The following is a 26,715-nucleotide window of genomic DNA, read 5'->3' as shown; positions in this document are numbered from 1 at the left end:
TTTTAATCGATCTGATTGCAAATTATGAATGAGACATATTCCTGTTTAGTATTTTAATCTATTTCTTTTGTCCAGTTTTGGCCGCTTTTCTGATTTTAAGGGTTCTGAATACTTTTCTCAGAAACACAACTTGTGTGTGGTTTTTATTTGTTCAAAAAGAGTTCACAATTAGGTGCAAATGGGATATGAAACATTTGAGCTTGTTCACTTTCATCCACTTCTAGACGTACTGAAACTTAATATCAGATATAAACAGGACTTTTTAATGTGATTTGCAAGATATGTAACCCAAAGTTGTAAAGCACAACAGAGAAAAAAGTTCAGTAAAAAACAGAGTTTTTGGCAACCAAAATTCAATGTCTGATAGACGTCATAGTGGTAACATCCACACAACGTCAACCTGTTACATCATTAGACGCTGATATTTGGTTGAATTTAGGTTGGACGTTGGACAGTGACGTTGGCATGATGTTGAGTTCTGATGTCAACGCGATTTTTTATTTCCAAACAAAATGCAACGTCCCCATGACATTAGGGTCATGTTGACATCTTGTGCCTGCTGTGTGTTAAAGGCCATTTTGATCATCATACAGTAAACATCCATCATCTTCTCATCAGTGACATGCATCTAAACAGTTTCTGGGTGAATGCGTGTAAAGATATTGGACATCTTCTTGTACACTTTTAATGCTTCCAAACAGTTTGCTGCAAATATATATCGCCCATGTCCTGAGGTTGTTCATTATGATGTGATTTACCTTCTAAGTGCGATTAGATTGGACTGTAATCATAGGACTGATTTTTCTAATCCCCATAGACAAGAAAAAATTAAGTAGTGACTGCAGGTTAAAGGAAATTAGTGGAGTGAAAGTACCAATGCAGCACTAAAAATGTACTCAAAAGAAAGTAAAAGTACACATTTATAAAGCTACTTAGTAAATTACTTCTAATTCTGAGTCAAGAATGCTTAAGTTTCCCGACACAGTTCAAAGCCATGCACTATAATTGAATTAAATATGTTAAATTGGCTGTAGTGTATGTTTATGAAAGCAAGAGAGTATGGGTGTTGCCCAGTGCTGGATTGCAGCTGGAAGGGCATCCGCTGCGTAAAACATATGCTGGATACGTTGGCGGTTCATTCCACTGTGGCGACCCCTGACAAATAAAGAGACTAAGCTGAAGAAAAATGAATGAGCATTCCAGTACCATACACTTGAGCCAAATATCAAATCTGCCAGTGATGTTTATCACACCATTCATTCATTCATTCATTCATTCATTCATTCATTCATTCATTCATTCATTCATTCATTTTCTTGTCAGCTTAGTCCCTTTTTTAATCCGAGGTCGCCACAGCGGAATGAACCGCCAATTTATCCAGCAAGTTTTTACGCAGCGGATGCCCTTCCAGCCGCAACCCATCTCTGGGAAAGGTTTATCACACCAGAAGATCTTATTGGTTAAGCAGCACACGCATTAGTGTTGCTTACTGTGTAGGTAGTGAATTTCAGGCAGTTGGAAGATTAATGGCGTCCAGGCTTAATGCTACGCCCAGTGTCACCAGAGAACAACTCTTTTCATTTGTACTCAGCTAACCATACAAACACACATCGTAGTACAGTGTACGCGGACAAAATAAACACAGATAGTAGCATCCGCACCCCTGTGTATCAGTCCGTCTGCGTCTTCCTCCAGACAAACTGCTCTTTAGGGCAAGCTAGTGACACCTCGGGGGACTGTGCAAGCCTGGAAAAAGTGCTTGAAAAACACCGTAGGTGCGAAAAGCAATTAGCAGTGAAGAGGCTGGAGGCGTGAGGAGACAGAAAGTGAGATTGGAGAGGAAGACATGTCTGAACATGAGACAGGGACACGGGGCCTTTGCCCTGCTCGTGTCAAGCCTCTCTTCCCGCTCACACTTACAAACATACCACCGTCTAGGGAGTTCTCATCACAGCCTGTAGCACCTGAATAACCATTGAGTCACGCATAATTAGCATGCATAATCGCAGCTCTATTGCACGGCGGTAAACAATCGCAGCTTCACGCCTATAAAACGACATCCAATTGCTGCAATAATGAGAAAAGGCTTCGCTTATGAGTGCTGTGAAAGAGATACGAACACTTGTTCTCGTTTTTATGTGAGGTAAATAAGTGATCCCGGCATTTCTGTTGATCAATGGGCATCTTGGTTTGTTTCCACTCTGGAAATGCGTTGGTGCCAAGTGGAGGCGTCTGGAGACGGTCAATATCCACATTTGACACACTCACTTGTCACTGCTAATCCTGGAGCCGAGAGCCTCTACAAAATCAATTACAACCTAATTACACTTGCACACAGTTTACAAGCCTTCATCTGCGTTTTTCTAGTGTTTGAGGTGAGATGGACACGGTGTGTGTGTGTGTGTGTGTGCTTTTACTTACATTAGCTGTACTTTGGGAATGAATAGCGTATTATGTATAATGAATTAGTGTTGATTTTAAAGAGCCCATATTATACATGAAATAGGGTCATATCTTGGTTGTAAGGGTCTCCAACAACAGTTTAATATCCATGCAAGGTCAAAAAACACTTTCGTGGTCTTATAATCTGCATCTATTTTTACCTAATTATCCTAGCGACTCCTGTATGAATCGTCCAGTGATTCATTTGTTCCCAAACCCCTCCTTAGCGCGAAGCTAATCTGCGCTGATTGGACCAATGACAGTCTGTTGCGATTGGTCGACTGCCTTCAGTCAGAGAGTGAAATGCCAAACAGCTAATCAGCAATATAAAAGTAATCACAGTTCATACACGCTCGATAGTGTAGGCGTGGATTTTAGCTGCCAGTGGGTCAATGTAAATACAGACTATGGACTTGAAAATTCAGACGACTAACTATTTTATTGAGCAAAAACTCCAAAAACAGTTGAGGAGATCTCCTAGCTTCTCACTCTGCTCTTTTCACAGACACACACACACACGCATTTAACCCTGCTCCGGACGATAACGCGCGCGCGCGCACATACACACACACACACACACACACACACACACCTCCGGACGACAGCGCGCACACACGCACACACAGACACACACACTACTCCTCGTCCACGGAGCTCCGGTAACAAAGCAGCACGCGTCGCGTTTTTAACGTGACTTTGCACGGGATATGAGAATATAGCCAGTTAACCTGATACAGTACACGCGGTTACAAGTAACAAATCACAACTAAATACATTTGCAAGCTAGAGTCAACGAGGCAACTTTAATCGCACGTACTTACACATGAGAAATGGAGGAAGAAATATCCATCCTGATGTCCATCAGTAAGTTACTCTTTACTGATCCTTCCTTTAACAAACGCTGATGAAGTATTCTTTGTAGCATGTAGTTTCCAGAAGTTTCCAGTAATTTCCAACTGCTTGGCTATAATGCTGAGGTTTCATCTTTGGGTAGAGACTCAATATATCCATCTGCAGTTTGACTTCAATCGACCGGCATGTTTGTGTGTGTTTGTGTGTGTGTGTGTCTGGGTTTCTGCGTCAGAGGGCGGGGCCTCAGGTTTGAAATCTCCTGGGTTTGCGCGTGCACGTGAATAACTTGGTTTCGTTCGTACGTCATGGCGAAACACCTAATGAATCGGTATCAAGGCGACTCGTTTGAAGCACTATGAGTCGACTCTTTTATAGATGAATCAACAGTTTTGAACACTGTACACTAACAGATTTAAGCCTTAGCTGGATACTTCACTTCACTTAGAGCTGTGTTACACACTACATGGAGGGTAATTTTCAAAAACCCATAATATGGGCTCTTTAAATACAGTAAATCTGTCAATATAAAACTGATATTATATTACAGCAATGGTGCTCATAATTTTTAGTGGGTGCGCCTAAATTTTGGCTGGTGTGCCTACATTTTTGAAGTCAGGAGCACCAGTGCTACTATGCAAAAAGGTTACGTTCGAGCCCTGCTATAAAAGTTGAATTGGTTTTTGTTGAACCAACAAATGTTATTTTTTATTGTGCCTGAATCCTTCAAACTCACTTGATATGTTCAACAGAAAAAATAGTTAATTGTGAATAGTTAAATTTGCCTTTAATCTACATTAACCATACTTATTGCAAATCCAGCTATGTGACTTTTGCTGATGTGCACATTTTGACATCGATGCTGAAGCGATATATTGTGCAGCCCTAGTGCATAATGTTCATGAAGGCCAGAGATTTTAAGAATTTAAAAGGATTTCTTAAAAAAATATATTTTTTGTGCTGCATTACGTTTATGTTTCAAATATTTAGTTCCTAATTCCTAATTTTTTCTTCATGTATTCGTTTTTCCTTTAGCTTAGTTTCTAATTTTTCAGAGGTCGCCACAGCGGAATGAACCGCTAACTATTACAGCATATGCTTTACACAGCGGATGCACTTCCAGCCGCAACCCAGTACTGGGAAACATCCATACACACTCATATATTCACATATATATATTCAAATATTCACACATTCACACACTCTCCTTTACTACAGCCAATTTAATTTTTCCAATTCGCCTATACTGCATGTCTTTGACCTTATGGGGGAAACCCACAAGAACATGGAGAGAACATGCAAACTCCACACAGAAATGCCAACTGACCCAGCTGAGGCTTGATCCAGCGACCTTCTTGCTGTGAACGTGCTATCCACTGCGCCACCGTGCAACCCATATGTAATATATATTGTCTGAATATGTACAAAACGAATACAAAATGTGTGTCATCAAAACATACGACACACAGTATAAGCAATTTAATCAGCATCTCTCATAGGTTTTGCTACAGTAATTAATTTCTTTTGCTTTAGAAAGATTTCGCTTTTCGGATTTCAGATGCTGTACAGTATGTGTGTGTTATTTAGTAAGGGTGTATGTGTGCTGAGACGCCTCAGGTCTAAATATACACGACTGTACCTGAAGCCTCTAAGTGTGCGGTCGACTGGGGGTCCAGAGCAATGAAGAGTCACACACACCTGCCTCTCTATGTCATTCTGAGGGGCCCGGGGCCGTGTCAGGTTTACACACACACACACAGACGCACACACACGCGCATGAGTGACGTGGAGCCAGCAGTTATGCAGCTCAACCAGAGATAATTCAGTGCCGGCTGATGAGAAAAGGTTAAAAACTGCTAAATGTCACGTCTTCGTTCGGTTGTGTATAGGGAGAGATCAGACATGCTCAACATCACAGACACTGGTGTGTTTTTGACATTCTATTTTCATAATGCATAGATGGTGGTTGTGCATAGATCACACACTAAAACGGATAAAAAACATGTTTCCTTTTGTATATTTTGTGCTAAATAATGTTAGATTGGCTCGTACAGTATCTCGGTAAATAGTGTCTCTTGTGTTCGTTTAGTAACAAAACTATTGTAGATGTAGACAACATATAATAATATTATTTATCCATTTTTCCTTATTTAGCAGTGTTCTAAAAATCTAAAATAATAAATAAATAAATAAATAAACTAAGTATAAAAAATTAAAAAACAAGTTAATTAATTAAATAATTGATTATAAATAAATGAATAAACAAATAAGAAATAAATAAACAGATAAATAAAAATAAATAAGTAAATAAATAAATAAACTAATTAAAAAATAAACAAACAAATTAATTAAATACAAATAAATAAATAAAAACAAATAATAAATAAATAAACAAACAAATAAATAAAATAAAAATAAAAATAAAAATAAAAATAAAAATAAAAATAAAAATAAAAAATATAAATAAATAAATAAATAAATAAATAAATAAATAAATAAATAAATAAATAAATAAATAAATAAATAAATTTAAAAAATCAAATCAGATAAACTCATTCATTAATTTTTCTTCGGCTTAGTCCCTTTATTGATCTGGGGTTGCTACAGTGGAATGAATCACCAACTTATCCAGCATATGTTTTACGCAGTGGATCCACTTCTAGCTGCAACCCATTACTGGGAAACATCCATACATGGCTGCATTTCGTCATTAAAACGAACGTTACGGGGTGGTATGACGCCGTTTCTTTTCGCACCTACTAGCCAACCGCTTACCTCCTGTTGGATGGCTTTTACAGATATTACCAGTTTGTCCAGTTAGCTCACCATGTACATCAGTCGACTTGAGAAGCAGAGAGGAGTTGACCACGAAGATGGGACTGGAGTGCAGCAACTAACAGTTTCAAAAAGCAGGCAAGACAAAAATAAAAGCCCAAAATTAAAACAAACAAGTAAATAACAGGGTGAGAATGTGGTAAAAATTTGAAAACGTGGTAAAAATCAAGCGAGGGCTTTTCTTTTTCTGCATTGCTTTTTAAACTATTGGCTGTGTTTAGGAAAGTGAGTGGGCAGGTCAATCTGTGCTCTTGAAAACACTATTGGTTGGGTTTAGGGAAGGAACAGCAGGCTCGAATGGCACTCGCGAGAGAAATTTAAGATTTAAAAGCAGCAGCCTCTGGTGGATTCGTGAAAACAAAAACTGCAAAAAAAAAATGTAGCTCCTGGGACATATTTGGCACTCTCCAGAAATGTATATAGTGGTACATTTTCAGAATGAGCCTGGGTTGGGCAATAAAAACTTCATATAAAAAAAAGGAAAACTGCTAATTCACGGATATTTTTATCAATAATTTTCACTGAATACTAAATTTTATTATTTCTGAACAATCATGTATTTATGTATCCGGTAAATCATCTTCTCTCATATCTTAAGTGTATAACTCTGACTTAAAACCAAGTGTACTGTACTGCGAAGAAACTCTTCTGACGCCTGACTCTGAATCAGTTTTAAAGCTGCGCAGATTGAATGCGTCAGGGCAGAGGATGGTGTGGTCTTGTGTGTTTACAGGGATCTTGTTCTTGTTTAGGGGTTAAATGGGGCAAGCATTCCTGAGGTGTGAGAAGAAGCCTGACTCATGCCTCTCTATGGCCAGATTTATTATAAGGAAGCACTCATGCAGACAGCCGGCTGGATTTTTTGGAGTCTTTCGCCTCATTTAGACATTGTGTGTGAAGTGCTTTGGCGAAAAGAGGACAAGGCACATTAAGGGATTATTTTGGCCGGACAGGTGGTCATTGTCTCTGAAGTGACATGAAAACTGTGTGTTTGTTGTGATAAGGCAGCAGTCGGCTGAGGGTCGGAGGTCAGGCTTCAGCGTTCCTTACAAGATATTGCATTGCACTTCCTTGCCTTCTCAATGTACGGCTTCCCAGAAGGACATTTTCACTGCTGATAGGACACTGTTTTATTGCTTTAAGTGGCAATCTGAGTTACAGTATGTACAAATAGTTTAACAAGATGTGATTACTGTTGAATAAATAGGTTCCCATCCCTTATATGTTAGTTGTGTGTGGGTGTGTGCTAGTTTATGTGGTTTATGAGGACATGGATTTCTTCTATTACATGGGTATGCTGTTGGTATGACAGTGATAAGGTGGTTTTTGAAGATGTGCTTTGTGTCCTCATAATTCAAAATGCTTAAATATCATACTCAATCAAGTGTTTTGAAAAAAAAAAGCCACAGGATGTCTGCGAGGAGGTTTAGGGATAGGGGTAGGGTAAGTTAATATATTAAGTGTTTTTTTTTTACTTTATAAAATACATTATGCCTCTGGAGAGTACCCGTAAACCACATATGCAAGCTAGCGACAACACTCCTATAGCGTAACACCACTCTTATATGAAAGACATGTATTAAACCATGCTAAGTGTTAAAAACGTGTTAAAACAGGTTAATAACATTGTAACAAAGTGCAAAAATATGAAGGCCTAAGGAATGGTAATATGCTAGAAGTTTGCAACATGCTAACACATTGTAGTAATGTGCTATAGCCAGCTAAAACACTCCAAAGCCCTCTGACAGTGTGCTAAATTATGCTGGAACTATAAAGCATTGCTTCAATAGTATAAAATACATCATGCCTGTGGAGTCCACGTAAACCTCATATGCAAGCTAGCAACATGCTAACACTACTATTTATATGACAGAGATGTAAAAACCATGCTAACTCATTGTAGCAATGTGCTAAAACCAGAAACACACGAAAGCACTAAAGCTGCATTGAATAGCAACATGCTAACATCACTCTTAATATGATCGGAAATATATTAAACCATACTAATAATGTACTTATACATTTTTGCAATGCTATTAACTCGCTGCTTGCTAACTTCAAAAACAGTGAGCTAAACACACTACTAATATGTTAACTGATTTAAAAAGACATGATAAACATGCTTGCTAAGTGTTATCCATGTGTTAAAACAACATGCTAATAACATTATAACAAAGTGCAAAAACATGTAGGCCAAGGAATGTTAATGTGCTCCAGCAAGCTAGCAACACGCTAAAACATGGCGACAATGTGCTAAAACCTGCTAAAACATACGAAAGCACTCTTACAGTATGCAGAAATTGTTAAGCTGTATGTAATCCCTACTGAAAAATCCAGCTTAAACCTGCCTAGGCTGGTTGGCTGGTTTTAGCTGGTTGACCAGCATGGTTTTTACATTTCCAGGCTGGTTTTCAGCCATTTCCAGCCTGGTCTTAGCTGGTCAGGCTGGAAAATGACAAGCTAAATCCAGCTAAAACCTGATTGACCAGCCTGGTTTAAGCTGGACACAGCTGGTTTTGGCTGTGCTCCCAGCTTGGCTAGGCTGGTCAAGCTGGTCTTAGCTGGTCATCTCCCAGCCTGACCAGCTAAGACCTCGTTGGAAATGGATGGAAACCAGCCTGGAAATGGCCAAAACCCCTCTAAAACCAGCCTGGTCAACCAACTAAAACAAACCAACCAGCCTAGGCTGGTTCAAGCTGTTTTTTTTACTAGGGATGCCAATGGAGAGTCCCTGTAAACCACATATACGAGTATGTGTGTGTCTGTATTCTAAAACAAGTTAGCAACATGCTAATGCCACTCCTAATGTGATAGAAATATATTAAAACATACTAACAATGTGCCTATACATGCTTGCAATGCGATTAACCTGCCAAAACATGTTTGCACCTTTCTATATCTAAAACTGTGAGCCAAACATGCTACTAACATGTTAAATGGCTTTAAAGACATGATAAACATGCTTGGTAAGTGTTAAAACACAATAGCCATGTGATCAAACATGCTAATAACACTAACAAAATGCAAAAACATGTAGGCCTGAGGAATGTTAATGAGTCCCCGTAAACCACATATACACATATGTGTGTGTCTGTGTACTAAAAAAGTTAGCAACATGCTAATACCACTTATATGATAGAAATACATTAAACCATACTAACAATGTACTTATACATGTTAGCAATGCTATCAACTTGCTAAAACATGTTAGCAGCTTCCTAACACCAAAAAACAACAAGTTAAACATGCTACTAACATGTTAAATTATTTAAAAGACATGCTAAACATTCTTGCTAGGTGTTAAAACATAATAGCCATGTGTTGTAAATATTTGAGGAAAAGCAAATACGGTTAAATATTGTTTATAGTGATATTCGTAATGTATGCTAGAGTACGACCAACCAAACCAATCCAGAATTAGCATATAAACCTGCTCCGTCTCCTGCTTCCAGGTATGACTTCATCGAGATCCGAGATGGGAATTCGGAGTCTGCAGACCTGCTGGGCAAACACTGCAGTAACATCGCTCCTCCCGCCATCATCTCCTCCGGTCCCTTCATCCACATCAAGTTTGTGTCTGATTACGCACACCAGGGTGCCGGTTTCTCCCTGCGCTACGAGATCTTCAAGACTGGTGAGTGCATGAGCTCCAGTGTGGTTAAAGGAGCTGATCATTTTGAGGAAAAAAAAATCCCTTCCTGACATTGAAGAGCTCAAGTGTGTTCGTATAATCATATAATTCCTTTCAGAGGCTTCTGTATCGGTCACTAGATTGCAGCTATTATAATCAGTGGAGTCATGATGACCTTCAGTTAAAAACTTATTTCTTCAGCTTCTTATCAATAAATGCTGAAGAAACTTTTTGAAGAAACACTTGTGTGGAATCATGAATGAGAAATTTTTCAGCCTTTTGTGAAATTTGCATTCTTTTTCAAATATTTCTGAAAGTGGGGTGGCACGGTGACTCAGTGGTTAACACTGTCACCTTACAGCAAGAAGGTCGCTGGTTAGAGTTCCGGCTGCAGTGGGTGTTTCTGTGTGGAGTTTGCATGTTCTCCTCATTTCCTCTGGGTGCCCCTGTTTCCACCACAGTCCAAAGACATGCGCTACAGGTGAATTGGGTAAACTAAATTGGCAGTAGTGCTGCATAAAACATATGCTGCAATAGTTGATGGTTCATTCTGCTGTGGCGACCTTTGAAAATGAATGAATGAATGAATATTTCTCAAACTATATAAAATCTTTTTGAGGTTTCTTTTGGGACAACATAACTGTTATATGTTCAATTCACTTAAATTTGTAAAAAAACAAATGGGTTAATTTCATTTCTTCATGTTGTCTCAACACAAATGGATTATGTGGAACCTAGCATTTTTTTTTTTTTTTTTACGGTGTAACAGAGTAAGAAAATGTGTACAGTATTTCCTGTTATTCTGTTTTTCTTTTAGGTTGGCTGGAATAAAAGCAGCTTTTATTTTAAGAAGGTCATTCATTATTATTATCCCGTTTAAGAACTATTTGAAAAAGTTTTTACAGGAGGGCTAATAATTATGACTTCAACTGTTCATGCTAATCAAACTAAATAGTAATAAAACGCTGAAGAACTGTGTAAAAATATATACAAGTTTTAAAAAAATAGATAAGCAACTATTATTATTATTAATCAAACTATAATATTACCAAAAAAAAAATAATATATATATATATATATATATTTTTTTTTTTTGAAGTAAATATATAGTTGAAATCAGAATCATTAGCCACTCTTTGATTTTTTTTCTTTTCTTAATATTTCCCAAATTATATTTAACAGAGCAGAGAAGAAAATTATTACAGTATGTCTGATAATATTTTTTCTTCTGGAGAAAGTTTTATTTGTTTTGTTTCAGCTAGAAAAAAAGCAGTTTTTAATTTTTTAAACACCATTTTAAGGACAAAATTATTAGCCATTTTAAGCTATTTTTTTTCAACTGTCTACAGAACAAACCATCATTATACAATAACTTGCCTAATTACCTAATAACCTGCCTAGTTAACCTAATTAACCAAGTTCAGCCTTTATATGTCACTGTCTTTAAATGTCAAGCTGTATAGAAGTGTCTTGAAAAATATCTAGTCAAATATTTTTTACTGTCATCATCGCAAAGATAAAATAAATCAGTTATTAGATATAAGTTATTAAAGCTATTATGTCTAGAAATGTGCTGAAAAAATCTTCTCATCCTTAAACAGAAAACGAGAAAAAAAATAAACAAGGGGTCTAAAAATTCAGGGGGGCTAATAATTCTTACTTCAACTGTATATATATTGCAGACAGTGATACAGCCAATTCACTGGATGGGGATGATTGGGAGGCCTTGATCGCGGTAAGGGCCAATGTAGGTAATTTGGCCAGGACACCGTTGTTACACCCCTGCCATGGGTTTTTAATGACCACAGAAAGTCAAGACCTCAGTTTAACGTCCCATCCGAAAGGCGGTGCTCACTGACAGTATAGTGTCTCCTTCACTATACTGGGGCATTAGGTCCCACACAGACCACAGGTTGAGCGCCCCCTGCTGACCTCACTAACAACACTTCCAACCGCAACCTAGCTTTCCCATGTGGTCTCCCATCAGGTACTGACCAGGCTCAGCGCTGCTTAGCTTCATAGGTAACCTTGGGCTGCAGGGTGATATGGCTGTGGCTTTAAACAAAATTTAAACAAACTAAATGTAGTAATGTTAAACTTAATTTGTTTGTTTAAATTTAGTCCTGCTGACATGAATGTTACAGATGTTTTTACTCCACATAAAAAATAAAATACATCCAGTTCAACATTTTTTTAAAAAGAGCAGCATCTCTTCAGAGTTTTTGTGTCTCCAGCACTGTAGCGTTTGTTGACTGCTGGTCGGGGTGTTTATGTGTGAAGTCTCAGCCTGTGATTGATGTCTGATCGCTTCAGCCTGTTTTTCTGGGGGTCACGAGTGTCCTGGGTTGATTTTGGAGGTGCTCTTGTTACGCTGTAAATCTCGTTAGCTGAACGACCTTTGACTTTGGCTTGCAGAAGGTCTCGAACTCCTCCGTCCCGCTTCAGACACGCTTGGGCTGAAAGTTGCCCAAAACGCTCCCAGACCAATTAAACATCAAGGGGGAGAAGAAAAGAAAATAAACTGCGTTTGGAGGAAAGGCTTAACTCTTTTCATCCGTCCTCCAGAATGCCAGGAATGCCCTCTTAATTGGACTCTGATCTCTCATCCTTTGGGAATCAGAGTTTGGAGAACATTGGCAATTTGTGTGTGGAGTTTGTACGAATCTGTGGAGATTGTGTTGTACCAGCTAGAAGTACATAAAGCATAAGAAAAATACTTTTTACAGTTGTACAAAAACGTGGGGTTGCTTTTAGAAAAAAATGTATACTGTATACTGTAGCACTCAAAAAGCTAAATTCAAACAAATAACTAAATAAATAAATTTAAACATAAATAAATATTTAATAAATTATTAAATAAATATATAAAAAGTTAATAAGTAAGAAAATATGTATGTAAATAAGTAGATCAGCAAGAAAATATGTAAATAAGTAAAAAAGTAAGTAAAAAGTTAGTAAATGAGTAAATAAATAGCTTATAAGTAAATAAATAAGTAAATAAATAAATTTGAATTTAATAAATAAAAATAAAAAACAAGTAATTAAGTAAATAAGCAAGTAAATTAGTAAGTAAAGAAATTAATAATTAAATAAATAAATATGTAATTAATAAATATATATATATATATATATATATATATAAATAAGTGAACAAGTAAATAAGCAAGTAAATTAGTAAGTAAATAAGTAAATAAATACATATGAATTTAATAATTAAATATAAAAATAAGTATGTGAATAAGTAAATAAGCAAGTAAATAATTAAGTAAATGAGTAAGTAAATAAGTAAATCAATTAATCAATATGAAATTAATAGATGAATATAAAAAAAGTTAAGTGAATAAGTAAATAAGTGAGTAAATAAGTAAATAAATAAATAAATAAATAAATACAAACCCTTCATAATTATTTTTTTGTTTTTATTTCCAATTTACCCCCCCCCCCCCAAAAAAAATGCAAATGAAACTGAAATAAAACAAATTACCAGTAGTTTAAGTATAAATTAAGTATAAATAATTGTAAACACAATAATAGAAAATAAATATATAATATAATTAAATATTTAAAATAAAAAAAATATGTTTCATCGAAATTGATTCTTTTTGACTTATTGTAATAATATTTTTGCTGTTAAATAAAAGAATGTGATATCAATATGTAAATGCATACAATATAAATAATAATAATGATGATGAATATTGTGATATTAATAATTATCATCATCATCATCATCATCATCATCATCATCATCATCATCATTATCACAACAACAACAACAACAATAATAACAAATAATATAATTATATTTATTATTATTATTAATAATAATAATAATAATATTATTATTATTATTATTATTATTATTATTAGTAGTAGTAGTAGTAGTAGTAGTAGTAGTAGTAGTAGTAGTAATAACAACATTTATTATGTTTTATGTATTGTAATAGTATTCTTGCTATTGTATTATAAAATGTTATTTTAATATGTAAACACAATATAATAATAATAATAATAATAGTAATAATTATAATAATAATGATTATGATGATAACTATCATAATAATAATTTTTATTAATCTTTTTTTATTTTAGTTTATTTATAAAAAAAATTGTAAAACCGTATTAAAATACATTTTAATACAGATTTTAACTTGCTGGGTATTGATTATAATTATGCCTATTAATATTAAATATATTAATATATAATGTTCTTTCCAAGGCTTTTTCTTTCTCTTTCGGAGGATAATGTCAATAGAGAGCAGCGTTCAGTCTCTCTGATGCTGTAGACTGTAGATATAGCCTTTAATGAAAGTCTATGGGATTAGACTTGTCAAAGTGCAGGCAAAAGTAATGGTCATATTAGTGTTGGCAAACAGCATTAACTAGCACTAGCGTGTTCCTCCAGGAGCCCTGCACTAGCCGTATGGACTCGTGGGAATGGCGATGAATGTTGTTTTGCTACAGTGATGATTAGCCTGGTAACATTAGCGCCGCGGCTTCATCATGGCTAATGGCGAAAAACAGCAGAGTTATTCTCTCTGTAAGCTGCGGTAATTGCTGAAATCATCGCCATCGCCCTCAGGTACTGTTACCGGTTATATCCAGTCGCAAGACTCATGATGAGGACACAATCTCAGTTTACACCAACCAGAGATACCAGCAGGAACAGCTTTTAATAATGGAGCCACATGCGTGTGCTCTTGTGGGATGCTGCTAGAGCCGTGTGTGGGTGATATACAGTTGATGTCAGAGTTATTAGCTGTTACCCTGTATATTTTCCCCCCAAATTATTCAACACATTTGTAAACATAATAGCTTTAATAACTCATTTCTAATAGCTGATTCTGATTCAAAGATTCTGATCTTTGCCATGATGACAGTTCATAATATTGCAATATAGGTTCATTCTGAAAACATAGCCCTATATATATATTTCTGGAGATCTCAAATTATGTAGCCAGAGGTACATATGGCTGCATTTCATCTTTAAAACAAACGCTACAGGGCTGTTTGCGCTTACCAGCTGAGCGCTTACCTTAGCATGAACTGCTTTCCCGCAGTTACCAGTTTGACCAGTGGCTCACCATGTATGTCAGGGGACTTGAGACACAGAGCGGAGTTGACCACGTCAGGGTTCAAGTCCGTTGAAGAACAGTTCTAGGAAGCAGATAGGACAAAAACAGAATCCATAAAATAAACAATTAAATAACAGAGTGAGAATGTGGTAAAATCTGAAAAGTGGTAAAAATCAGGCGAGGGCTTTTCTTTTTCTGGATTGCTTTTTAAAACTTGGTTGAGTTTAGGGAAATGGGTGGGCGGGTCAATCGGTGCTTTTGAAAAGACTATTGGTTGGCTTAAGGGAAGAAGGAGGGTGGGTCTGTCAGTCAGTCTGTCTGTCAGTCGACATTGGTCTCTGGTGGATTTAAATGAGAACAACAGGTATGAATGGCACTTGCGAGAGAAATTTGTGATCTGAAAAAGCGTACACAGTGGCTTTTGGTGGATTCGCGAAAAACAAAAACAGCAATAAAACGTACCTCCTAGAACGTATTTGGCAATTTCCAGAAATGTAAATAACAATACATTTTCAGAATCAGACTGGGTTGATACTAGATATTTTTCAAGATTGTAGTATTCAGCTTAAAGTGCAATTTAAAGGCTAAACTAGGTTAACTAGGCAAGTTAGGGTAATTAGGTAAGTCATTGTATATCTGTGGTTTGTTCTGTAGACAATAGAAATATATATATAGATTAAAGGGGCTAATAATTTTGACCTTAAATTGGATTTAACAAAATCAAAATCTGCTTTTATTCTAGCCGAAATAAAACAAATAAGACTTTCTCCAGAAGAAAAAATATTATAGGAAATACTGTGAAAAATTCCTTAATAATTGGGCTAATAATTATGACTTGCATATATAAAATTTTGTTGTATTTTGTAATATTTTTGGGTAATAACTTAAACTTAAATATTTAAACATATTCCTAAAGATGTCAGGTGACCAAACTCTTATTTTAATAGACATAACTCTGTTTAATAAAACTAATTAGTTTAAATACACCAAAATTTTCAAAAGGGGCATACTCACTTATGCTGTAAATGTAAATGTATATTACACTCTTTTCTGATCATTGTGTGTTTTGATGTCTTTAATGGCGTAAATGGTGTGTTTAAATATATTTTACATATTGAAATAAATAAGAGATGTGAACCTTTATTTTCCTCATGATTTGATTTAAGAACAATTTAGAGGATTTATTTTTTAAATATCTCTTATTGTAACATCATGCATCTCATGCTAATTTGTTTGTGGTAGTTTTTGTCAGTAAAAACAATTGAAAATTGGAATAAAAATGCATTTAATAAATGTTTAACAAAAGCATTTATCCAAGAAATAATTTAGAAATTAAATAATTAACTGAAATGAAAGCAAGTACTTGTTTTCTTCTGTCGTTTAAAAAAATATCATAATACAATAAACATTTGCTAAAATAATAAATTGATTTTTTTTATGTTGCCAAAAAAGTTTGTCATCTACATTTATTTAAACTGTATTAAAATAGCATTTTTAAAATTATATTGTTATGTAGTTTTATACATATATATATATAATTTATTTCCCATACCAAGGCATACATTATTTCATCAAAAATACAGTAAAAATTGTGAAATATTATTGCATTAATGTTATTAAAATAACTGTTCAAAAGTAGTTTATAATTTAATTTATTAATTTATTCCAGTGATTTTAAAGAAATTGATTCCAGTGATTCCAGTGATTTTAAAGAAAAATTTTCAGCTTCATAACTCCAGTCTTCAGAGTCTCGTGATCTTTCAGAAATCACTCAAATATGAATTATTATTATTATTATTATGAATATTATTATCATAATCATTATTATTATTATTATTATTATTATTATTATTATTATTATTATTGTTGTTGTTGTTGTTGTTGTTGTTGTTGTTGTTGTTATTATTATTATTATTATTATTATTATTATCACCATATTAATGGTAATTGTAATAAAAGCAATAATGACTGGAGTGATAATTTTATTTCATTTGATTTAATATACTAATATTAATATAAAAAAGATTAAATTATATTAATTATTGGCCTTTCATCTGTATACAGATTTCTATTTATAACTGAGTACGAATGTCCTCTTAATTATTGAATGCACAACTCTATCTATTTTTAATTTCACCTAATGCACATCATTTTGTTGGTGTAGTGCAAAAAAGCTGTTTGTCCGGGAAATGCAAACAGAGGGAATTATGAAATATGTCCTTTTTATTCTGACCAAAATCACTTTGAGTGCACACACTGTCTAATTACGATTTCCAAACTCATTACGAACCTCCCAGGAGGACGATCTCAGTCTTTGTGTGTAAGATCCTCATGTTTTCCCTTTTCCTGCACACCACACCATAATTCTTTTTTATTTTATTTCATTTTTGTCAAATTCCTCGGTTTGAGGCAGTGTAGTTTAGAAAATCTGTCAGGTTTTTTTGGGTTCTAAAGACTGCAAAAAACGAGGAAGTCAGAAAGCGGTGGTCTTTGAGGGATGTGTTGTTTACTCAAACAGCTCCAATCAGGGGGATTGTGGTAACGTGTGAGCGTGGGTGATGTCTGCCGTTTATGTGTGTGTTTACATGTAGAGATAATGATCTGTGCTGAACACTTTCCTCCGGTGCGTCTTCTCTTGTCCAGCACTGGAAGCGAGAACATCAAACCCTCATTCATGTTCACGCTCATGCAAAAAAATCCCTCTCCGCTTTCCAGCCGACCCGCGGGGAACATGCAATCACCAATACAGCTCCTGCTTTTTTTTTTTTTTTTTTTGAGGCTTGTTTGGCTTAAAGGAGCTACATGTTCCTTCAAGGTTAAACAGCGATTATGAGGCACCTAAAAGGTTTACAGCATGCAATTGAGTTGGATTAGCACATGTTTTTATTTACTTGGTTTGTCATTTAGTTGTCAGATATCTATATTCATAAATCCATCACTTACTATTAATTGATACACTCAAAAAAGATTTTTGCTGCTTGTTCAAACTGAATTTAAACAAACAAATGAAGTTAAACATTGATATATTTAATTTGTTTAAATTCAGGTACATATAAATAGTTTGCAAGCACTTACCTTAAATAAAAAAATAAATCCAATGATAGGGTTACTCTATCCATTTTGTAGAAGCGTAAAATAATTGCTACTTGTATTCATTTTCTCATTTAAATGTTTCCCAAACAACAACAAAACTCGTGGCTGAACTATCACAGTACGATGCATCGTTTGGGAAAAGAACATGTAGTGACAATATATACACAGAGCTTAACATTATACATATATAAAAAAGAAAAAATAATAAATATAAAAGTGTGGCCATTTTCACTAGCCACACTTTTGTTGTTGGGATTCTATATTTTATATGCATAAATTTGACTTGACATGCTAAAATCACGTTCACAAAATCATATGTTCACATCCCTTCTCATTCATTTCACTTTTTTGTGTGTGTTGCATATGAGCTTGCTCAGTGTAGCAAATGGGTTGTGTTGCATTGCAATTAGGTTTTTTTATGTTTATTTCACATGACTTTTCAGGGCTCAAAATTACGGATTCACCTACACCAATAAATCATTATTTATAGCCACAAACTTTAAATGTGTCAAAACAAGCAAAATATAGCTGTATACATGCACATTTTTTATTTAACAAAACTTTTGTTTAAGAAATATTGACATTTAAAAAAGATTTATTGTCATGTATCTAAAATATGCACAGTAGTCTGTCATGCCTAAAGGTCCCAGATCACCAGTTAACCATACGTAAATAGGGAGTAACGTTATTGTAAAAAAAAATTATAATTAAACTATACTATCAAAAAAAAAAAAAACTGCAAGCAAAAGAAAGCAGTAAAAAAAAAACACACTGTGAGTGAACATGAAAGGATGATCACGTGCACACTGTTAATGTTAAAAACGAAAGCAGTGGCCGCTGTTGTTTACAAAAGAAGAAGAAGAAAAAAAAAAAAAAAAAAAAAAAATATATATATATATATATATATATATATATATATATATATATATATATATATATATATATATATATTAAAAGAGAACCGATCGCACCAGTACTTTCCGCAAGGAAATGGGAGCGTGCGTGCACTTTTTAACAGTCGCGTACATCACATCAACAGTGCGCGCGAGTGATCATCCTCTCATTCAGTATTCATCTACTTTTGTTTTGCTTGCGCGAACACAATTAGTTTTGTCAGTTCTGCTGCTTCTCGATTCTATGATCACATTTTCTTAAAACACTATAAATCGACTGGGAATTAGGTCATTAGAATGCAATGCTACAGATAATATTATTTAAATAGATTTGGTAAATAAACATAACTTTAATGCAGCATGAACAAAAGTTAAAGGTCTGTCATTATTTAGGTATTATAGCCCTATTTTTTCCCTAACAAGATGAATTTTATTTATTTTTTGACATAACATCTTTGAAAAACATATAAGCTGTTTTTGCTCATGATATAACAGGTAATGGGATTGAAAAAACACTGAGTAAACTGGTGTTGTTAAACTGTGAACTAGAACTATGTAAAAAAAAAAATTGTGTACTAAATAGTAAAACGGGGCGACGCAGTGGCGCAGAAGGTAGTGCTGTCGCTTCACAGCAAGAAGATCGCTGGTTCGAGTCTCGGCTCAGTTGGCGTTTCTGTGTGGAGTTTGCATGTTCTCCCTGCGTTCACGTGGGTTTCCTCCGGGTGCTCCGGTTTCCCCCACAGTCCAAAGACATGCGGTACAGATAAATTGGGTAGGCTAAATTGTCCGTAGTGTATGAGTGTGTGTCAATGTGTGTGTGGATGTTTCCCAGAGATGGGTTGCGGCTGGAAGGGCATCTGCTGCATAAAAACGTGCTGGATAAGTTGGCGGTTCATTTCGCTGTGGCGACCCCGGATTAATAAAGAGACTAAGCCAACAAGAAAATGAATGAATAAATAGTAAAACATTAAAAATAATAAATACACTAAATTTTTATTATTTATTTATCTTATATTAATAAAACCTATTTTTGTTCATTTAAAATTTGCTGAAAAAACATTATTTTTTGTAATCAACGTTTTATTGACTTTAGATTAACAAAACAAAAGACATTCAAGCAAACAAACAAGGGAGGGGGAGCAACAGACGTATCAACAATTTTCTGTCTAAAAGATACAATTCTGGAGATTCTTTAGGGCAAACTTTATTGTTTTGAGTTTAATCTACTGGAATTAGTTACGTTTTTAGATTTTGAAGTAATTTGGATTTAGATTTTTCAGATAATTTAAAACAACTAAAAAGTTGAAGTGAGTTAAGCAAGAACTTTTTTACAGTGAGCATTCAAAAAGGATATAAAGTCATAATTATTACACATGAAGAGGTAGTGAGTTTTAATTATTAATAATCTGATTCAAAATGAGATAAAAAGTTAAAATGATTCCATAAACAACAATAACAATTACATAAAAATACAAAGAAAAAACACCTGACAATAACACATTGTCAACCTGCTGTCGATTTCATCTCTGTGCTATCCAGAGTTATTTCTTTCCTCTGGGTTTGCTTTCTCTAAGACGAGGTAGTTAGAGCTGAAGGCTTTAAATGGGGCGTTTTATAGAAGAGAAGAAGGCGAGACAGCGAGACAGACAGCACCTGATTCAAAGCAACTGTTAAAGTGGCAGTAAATTCCACAGGGCGACCAGGAGACCCTTCAGACCTTTCACCAGCACAGGCTGACGATACCCAGACTGACTGACAGACATACAGCACCCTCCACTAATACTGACACCCTTAGAAAAAGCTGGAAAATTAAATATTGTTTAACTTTTAGATCTTTTGCTTAAAATATTAAAGTCAGCACGAACTGGAAGAGACTTTTATTTCAGTGTGTTGATGTAATATTGAGTAGGGGGCGGGGCTTTTGCATCATTGCCTCAGCATATTGAGCAAAAAGGTTAAACAATTAAGACAATTCAATTGTTCACAGCCTGCTTTGCTCATATTTATCAAATCTGCCAATAGCAGAAGTCACTGTATTGCCTTGATTACATCTTTTAGTGTTATATTTTTAGTGTACACTCAGAAGGCAGCAGCGGCCTGAAGCGGCTCAGCAGGAAGTCTTCCGTTTTAACCGTGGCAACAGCGTCAGAGTCACGTGACTGGGGCAGGAGGGGTTGTTGTGTGGCTCATTCCACTGAGGGGCAACAATCTGGCGTGACAAAACTGGGGCAAAGAAGCAGGGCAGCGAAGGGGAAAAGGGGGGGTTAGGGTAAGAGAGATGGGTCTTGACAGGACCATGAGGTCAGACACAACCATAGGAGATAAAGGGTCAGAGGTTAAAACAACTTTGCTGCAAGATTCAAACATGCATCGTACATATGAGCTTAAAGAGATAGTTGATTTAAAGATTATATTATGGTCATTATTTAGTGTAAAGATCGTTACCCAATGCACAACACCAAATATAATTTAAGCTAGTATTTTGATTTCGTTACATACATTTAAAAAATACAGTTGAATTATTAGCCCCTCTTTGATTTTTTTTTCTCTTTTTTATAAAATATTTCCTAAATGATGTTTAACAGAGCAAGGAAATTTTCACAGTATGTCTGATAATATTTTTTCTTCTGGAGAAAGTCTTATTTGTTTTATTTCGGCTAGAATAAAAGCAGTTTTTATTTTTTAAACACCATTTTAAGGGCAAAAATATTAGCCCCTGTAAGCAATTTTTTGTTTTAGACTGTCTACAGCAGGGGTTCTGAAAGGGGGGGTCGGGACCCCTCGAGGGTCGCCTGGTGATTTAAAAAAAATCTATTTATTATTATTAAATCATATAAGAATGTCCATATTTTATCCATAACCTACTGAAGAGAAAAATATAGTCGTTTATAATTACTATATAGTTACTATAGTAGCTTATAGTTACTAGTTCTATTGGGTTGCGACCCCAGTGGTAATTACATTATATTAAAGACACAGCAATAGCGTCAGATGCAGCAGATTGATTTTATAACACCAGGTTAAAGTTTCTGGCCCATTTACCGCACTGACATTAAACGAAGAATATCCCTGGGTGTTTTGGTGTGTGTGTGTGACATTGCATGCAAGGTTTCTGTATTCATAACCAGGATATTGGGGGTCGCGAGTCACTGGCATCGTCATATTAGGGGTCGCAGGCTGAAAAGTTTGGGAACCTCTGGTCTACAGAACAAACCATCGTTAAACCTGCCTAATTACCCTAACCTGCCTAGTTAACCTAATTAACCTAGTTAAGCCTTTAAATGTCACTTTAAGCCGTATAGAAGTGTCTTGAAAAATATCTAGTCAAATATTATTTACTGTCATCATGGAAAAGATCAAATAAATCAGTTATTAGAAATGAGTTATAAAAACTATTATGCTTAGAAATGTGTTGAAAAAATGTCCTCTCCGTTAAACAGAAACTGGGGGACAAAAACAAACAAGGGGGCTAATAATTCTGACTTAAACTATATATATTTTTGCTGCTTGTTCAAACTATTCAAAATGAGCTGAAACAACACAAATCTTGAGTTTTTGTTGGGGGGGACAATGGAATTGTTTTATATTCGATACACTTAAAACTGTAAAATCATTAAGTTAATTTAATTGATTTGTGTTAGGAAGACATGAAGAGATTCTGTGGAACCCAATCAAGCATTTTTTAAAGTGTACACTCAGTTTATTCACAATGTCTCAACACAAATCGATTCAGTAAATGTAACGAATTTTAGTAGATTGAACAACAATTAAGCTTCCCCTAAACAATCTCCAGAATTGTGTTGTTTCAGCTCATTTTAAATTAACAAGCAGCTAAAATTACTTTATGAGTGATATTATTGTCATTAATATGTTTTACTATTTAGCAAAGATGTTTATTTTTTATTAGTTTCAGTTTACAGTTTAGCAACACCAGTTGTTTTTTCAACCACATTACGTGTAGTATGGACAAAAACAGCGTACATATTTTCAAAGACTCATTCATTCAATCGTTTTCCTTTAGATTTGTCTCTTTATTAATCTGGAGTCACCACAGCGAAATGAACCGCCAACTTATCCAGCCTATGTTTTACACACTGGATGCCCTTCCAAGATGACCTTCCCTTCCAGCTGCAACCCCATACTGGGAAACTCCCACACACTCTCATTCACACACATACACTACAAACAATTTAGTTTATCCATTTGACCTATACCACATGTCTTTGGAGTGTGGTGGAAATCAGAGCAACTGGAAGAAACCAACACGGGGAGAACATGCAAACTCTACAAAAAAATGCCAACTGACCCAGCCGGGACTTGAACGACTTTCTTTCTTTCTTTCTTTCTTTCTTTCTTTCTTTCTTTCTTTCTTTCTTTCTTTCTTTCTTTCTTTCTTTCTTTCTTTCTTTCCTTCTTTCTTTCTTTCTTTCTTTTTTTTTCATCACTGTTAAAAATAGCTGGGTTTATTACAATTTAACTGTGTTCGATTTGTGTTGAGACCGAATTAGGAAGTTAAGTTAACTTATTAGTTTTTACAAATTTAAGAACATCCAACATATAACATTTTAACATTTATAACATTTTTTCCTTCACTCTCGTCAATTGGTGAAGTTTATTCCTTGCCACTGTTGTCACTGGCTTGCTTGGTTGGAACTCGTGGAGCTGCGTATTGATGGATTTGCTCTTCGCATTGTAAAAGCGCTATATAAATAAATATAAATTGAATTGAAGTTAACAATTAAGTTGTCTCAAAAGAAAATCAAGAATTGTGTTTTCAGCTTATTTTAAATAAGTACTCTGTAAAAAATGTTGGGTTCCACACAATTCCTTCATGTTATGAATTATGAGTATGTTCCGTTTTCCTTTATGCTTTTATAATTACAGGAGCGTGAATTTTATTCACGCACAAAATATTTATGATAGCCATTTTTTTTCCATAGGATCGTAGTATATTATAGTATATTAGTATTTTTAAAAATTGTACCTCATGATTATGTCAAACTTGACACTTATGAAATCTCATAACTTCTAGAATTTCTAGTTTCTTTCATATTTTTTACTTTTCATTTATTTTTTTGTAGTGCTTACATATTAGTTATTTTGACTTTGTATCTCATGCCACTGATCTGAACTGCTGAAAGCTGAAGATCATCGTGTTAAACTATATTTGAAACATTTTCCGACTCAAGTCTTGTTCTTGATTCATCCGTCTTCTCAAACACAGATCTCTAAAGCAGATTTGGGACTTAAACTAGCTTAATAAGAGTCCCCATGCAGCGAGTGATTTTCAGTCGTAAGAACAGATAATCTATTAATAAAACCATTTAATCTGACAAAAGTATTCAGCAGGCCATAATAAGCCATAGCCAATCATCCGAGATGATGTCCCATTTGTTATTTGTACAAAAAATAATAATAGCTGCAAACCTGCCATTCGCTCTACATACTGTAGCTGAGTGATCATTTTCCATTTATCCGTTCAATTTAATGGTCAAATCGTGTTAGTTTTATTGCGGTGCGTCTCTTGGATGAATGAAAGATGGAAAACATCATTGTCAGGGTTTCAAATGAAGAGGATTTCAACCAGCTGCGGAAGAAAACAGAGACTTTTAGGATCTCTAAAAAGAAATGTTTATTTAAATGCAAATTGGTTTATTACAATTACTTTTACTTTGTTATTTCCGACATTGAACAATAAGCACAGATATTATATTAATGAACCAGTTAATCTTGCAAAACTCTGTGGCAGACCATAAGTCTTTTAAATGTATTTAGTTACTGAAGTTTGCCCTGCCCGCTTGCGTTTTTTTAGGAACTTCTTTGGTATTGGTGCGTCAATCTTATTAATGCTGTTATTCAAAAAAAGGTCATGATTCGCACTCAATTGCTTCGTACTGTTTTTTATTTTCTTACATTTTACGGGTGATTAAAAGACACAGACGTTTCGGCACAAAGTTTTCCTCAGTGTGTCTCAGTGAAACGTCTGTGTCTTTTAATCACCCGTAAAATGTAAGAAAATAAAAAACAGTACAAAGCAATTGAGTGCGAATCATGACCTTTATTTAAATGTATATGACATAATGTAATTTTGACTTTATATAGTTATGAATAGATTTTATCTCATAAGTTTGGTGTTTATTATAAGTTTTGATCTCAAAATTCTAATTTTTTATTCTGATAATTATGACTTGATCTCATTATTTTTTCAACCCAAGCTCATTCTGAAAACGTAGTCCCGCGGACATTTCTGGAGACAGCGGAATACGTCCCGGGGGGTACGTACGGCTGCGTTTATTTTTTTCAAGCGAACGCTGCGGGGCGGTGTGACACTGTTCCCTTTTGCGCTTGCCTTACCTCCTTGTGGAGGGCTTCCCTGTTGCAACCCGTTTGTCCACTCAGCTCAGCATGTACGTCGGCAGGCTCGAGATGCAGAGAGGAGTTGACCACGGCGACCGGTTTCGAGTCCGGGGAAGAGCAGTTCCAGCAATCAGGAAAGACAAAAACAGAATCCTAAAAATTAAATGAACGAGTTTCGTGACCGGGTGAGAACGTGACGAAATCCGAAAACACAGTAGAATAAAAAAATCAGGGCTTTTTTTTTTTGGACGGCTTTTGTGAACTGTTGCTCGGGTTTAGGGAAGCAAGCGGGCGGGTCGATCGGTAAAATTGGTTGGGTTCAGGGAAGGAGGAGGGCGGGTCAATCATCCGGTCAGTCGTACAGCGGCCTCCGGCGGGTTTACGCGAGAACAGCGCAGGCGCGAACCGCGCTCGCGAGAGGCGTCTGATGTGCGAAAAAGCGCGCAACAACGGCCTCTCATGGATTCGCAAAAACAAAAACTGCAGCCGTACGGGACGTATTCCGCGGTCTCCAGAAACGCGGGACTATGTTTCCACAATGAGCCTGGGTTGTATTTTTTTAAATTTTCTTTGTTTTTCATAGTTTTTTTGTAACTATAGACTGGTGAACGTTCATAACAATCATGTAAACAATTCATCTTGTTGCTTGATTTTTTGATTCAGGAAAATCAATGCAATATTTCAGAAGACGCACAATTGCACCCTGTGCTGTAACAGAAAAACATGATGGGGAAGCATTTTGTGCCATAAATTGGATGGAAGTGCTGCACAATCAAAGTCAGAATATTATGTCAATGGCATGGAAGTCTTGTCATAAATAAACAGTAAAACAATAGCTGTGTCAAAAATCACATGATATTGAGTATGTACTTATGTTCTTATGAATACAATGAGTCAGGACACCCACTTTACATACTGTATTTGACATACAGTGCATCCGGAAAGTATTGACAGCGCTTTACTTTTTCCACATTTTTTTGTGTTACAGCCTTATAAGAGTCATGTAATGTATTACAATTCTGAGACAGTAATATTGTAAAGTAAGGGATTACTTTTATAATAACAGTAACAAATCATTTGTAATGCATTACAGTTTGGAAGTAACTTGGACAACACTGCTGCTTGCCATTTGCCATTGGCTTTGGGTCTGCAGAATGATGGATTTCCATTTATTCTTTCAATTTAACGGTCAAACCATGTTCATTTTATCACCATGCGTCATATGCAGCTTGCGATATTCTGAGTTTTACCTACACAAAGATGATCTCATCTGACTGGTGAATAATGCGATGAGTGAACACAGATTTCGGCGTCCCATGAGAGGTCAGATAAAGGCATCTGAGCGAGCGACTGACAGCAGAAGAGGGAAATCCCTGAGTCAAACACTCACGCCATGCGGCTTTCTGCCCAGCAACTAACCCTTTCAGCTCCAGGCTGTACTGCAGACACAGGCGGGACTCTGCGTGTCCCGAGGAGGAGACGAGAGACTGTTTTTAGTGTGTTCATCAGCATGAGCTAATACGCGGTACGGCTGGGCGTT

General features: G+C 35.4%; 1 protein-coding gene across 2 annotated transcripts in view; it reads left to right on the top strand.

Moving 5' to 3' along the window:
* Nucleotides 1-26,715, top strand: part of nrp2a (neuropilin 2a) — a 139,054-nt gene that overhangs the window by 29,308 nt on the left and 83,031 nt on the right. For both annotated transcript variants that reach the window (NM_212965.1, XM_021469092.3), the window contains 1 exon segment: nucleotides 9,579-9,760. In NM_212965.1, coding sequence (NP_998130.1) covers nucleotides 9,579-9,760 — 182 coding nt within the window.

This window comes from Danio rerio, chromosome 1, assembly GCF_049306965.1.
Source record: "Danio rerio strain Tuebingen ecotype United States chromosome 1, GRCz12tu, whole genome shotgun sequence".
NCBI lineage: Eukaryota > Metazoa > Chordata > Actinopteri > Cypriniformes > Danionidae > Danio > Danio rerio.
The sequence above is the reverse complement of the archived record's forward strand: the minus strand, read 5'-3'. Positions and strand labels throughout refer to the sequence as shown.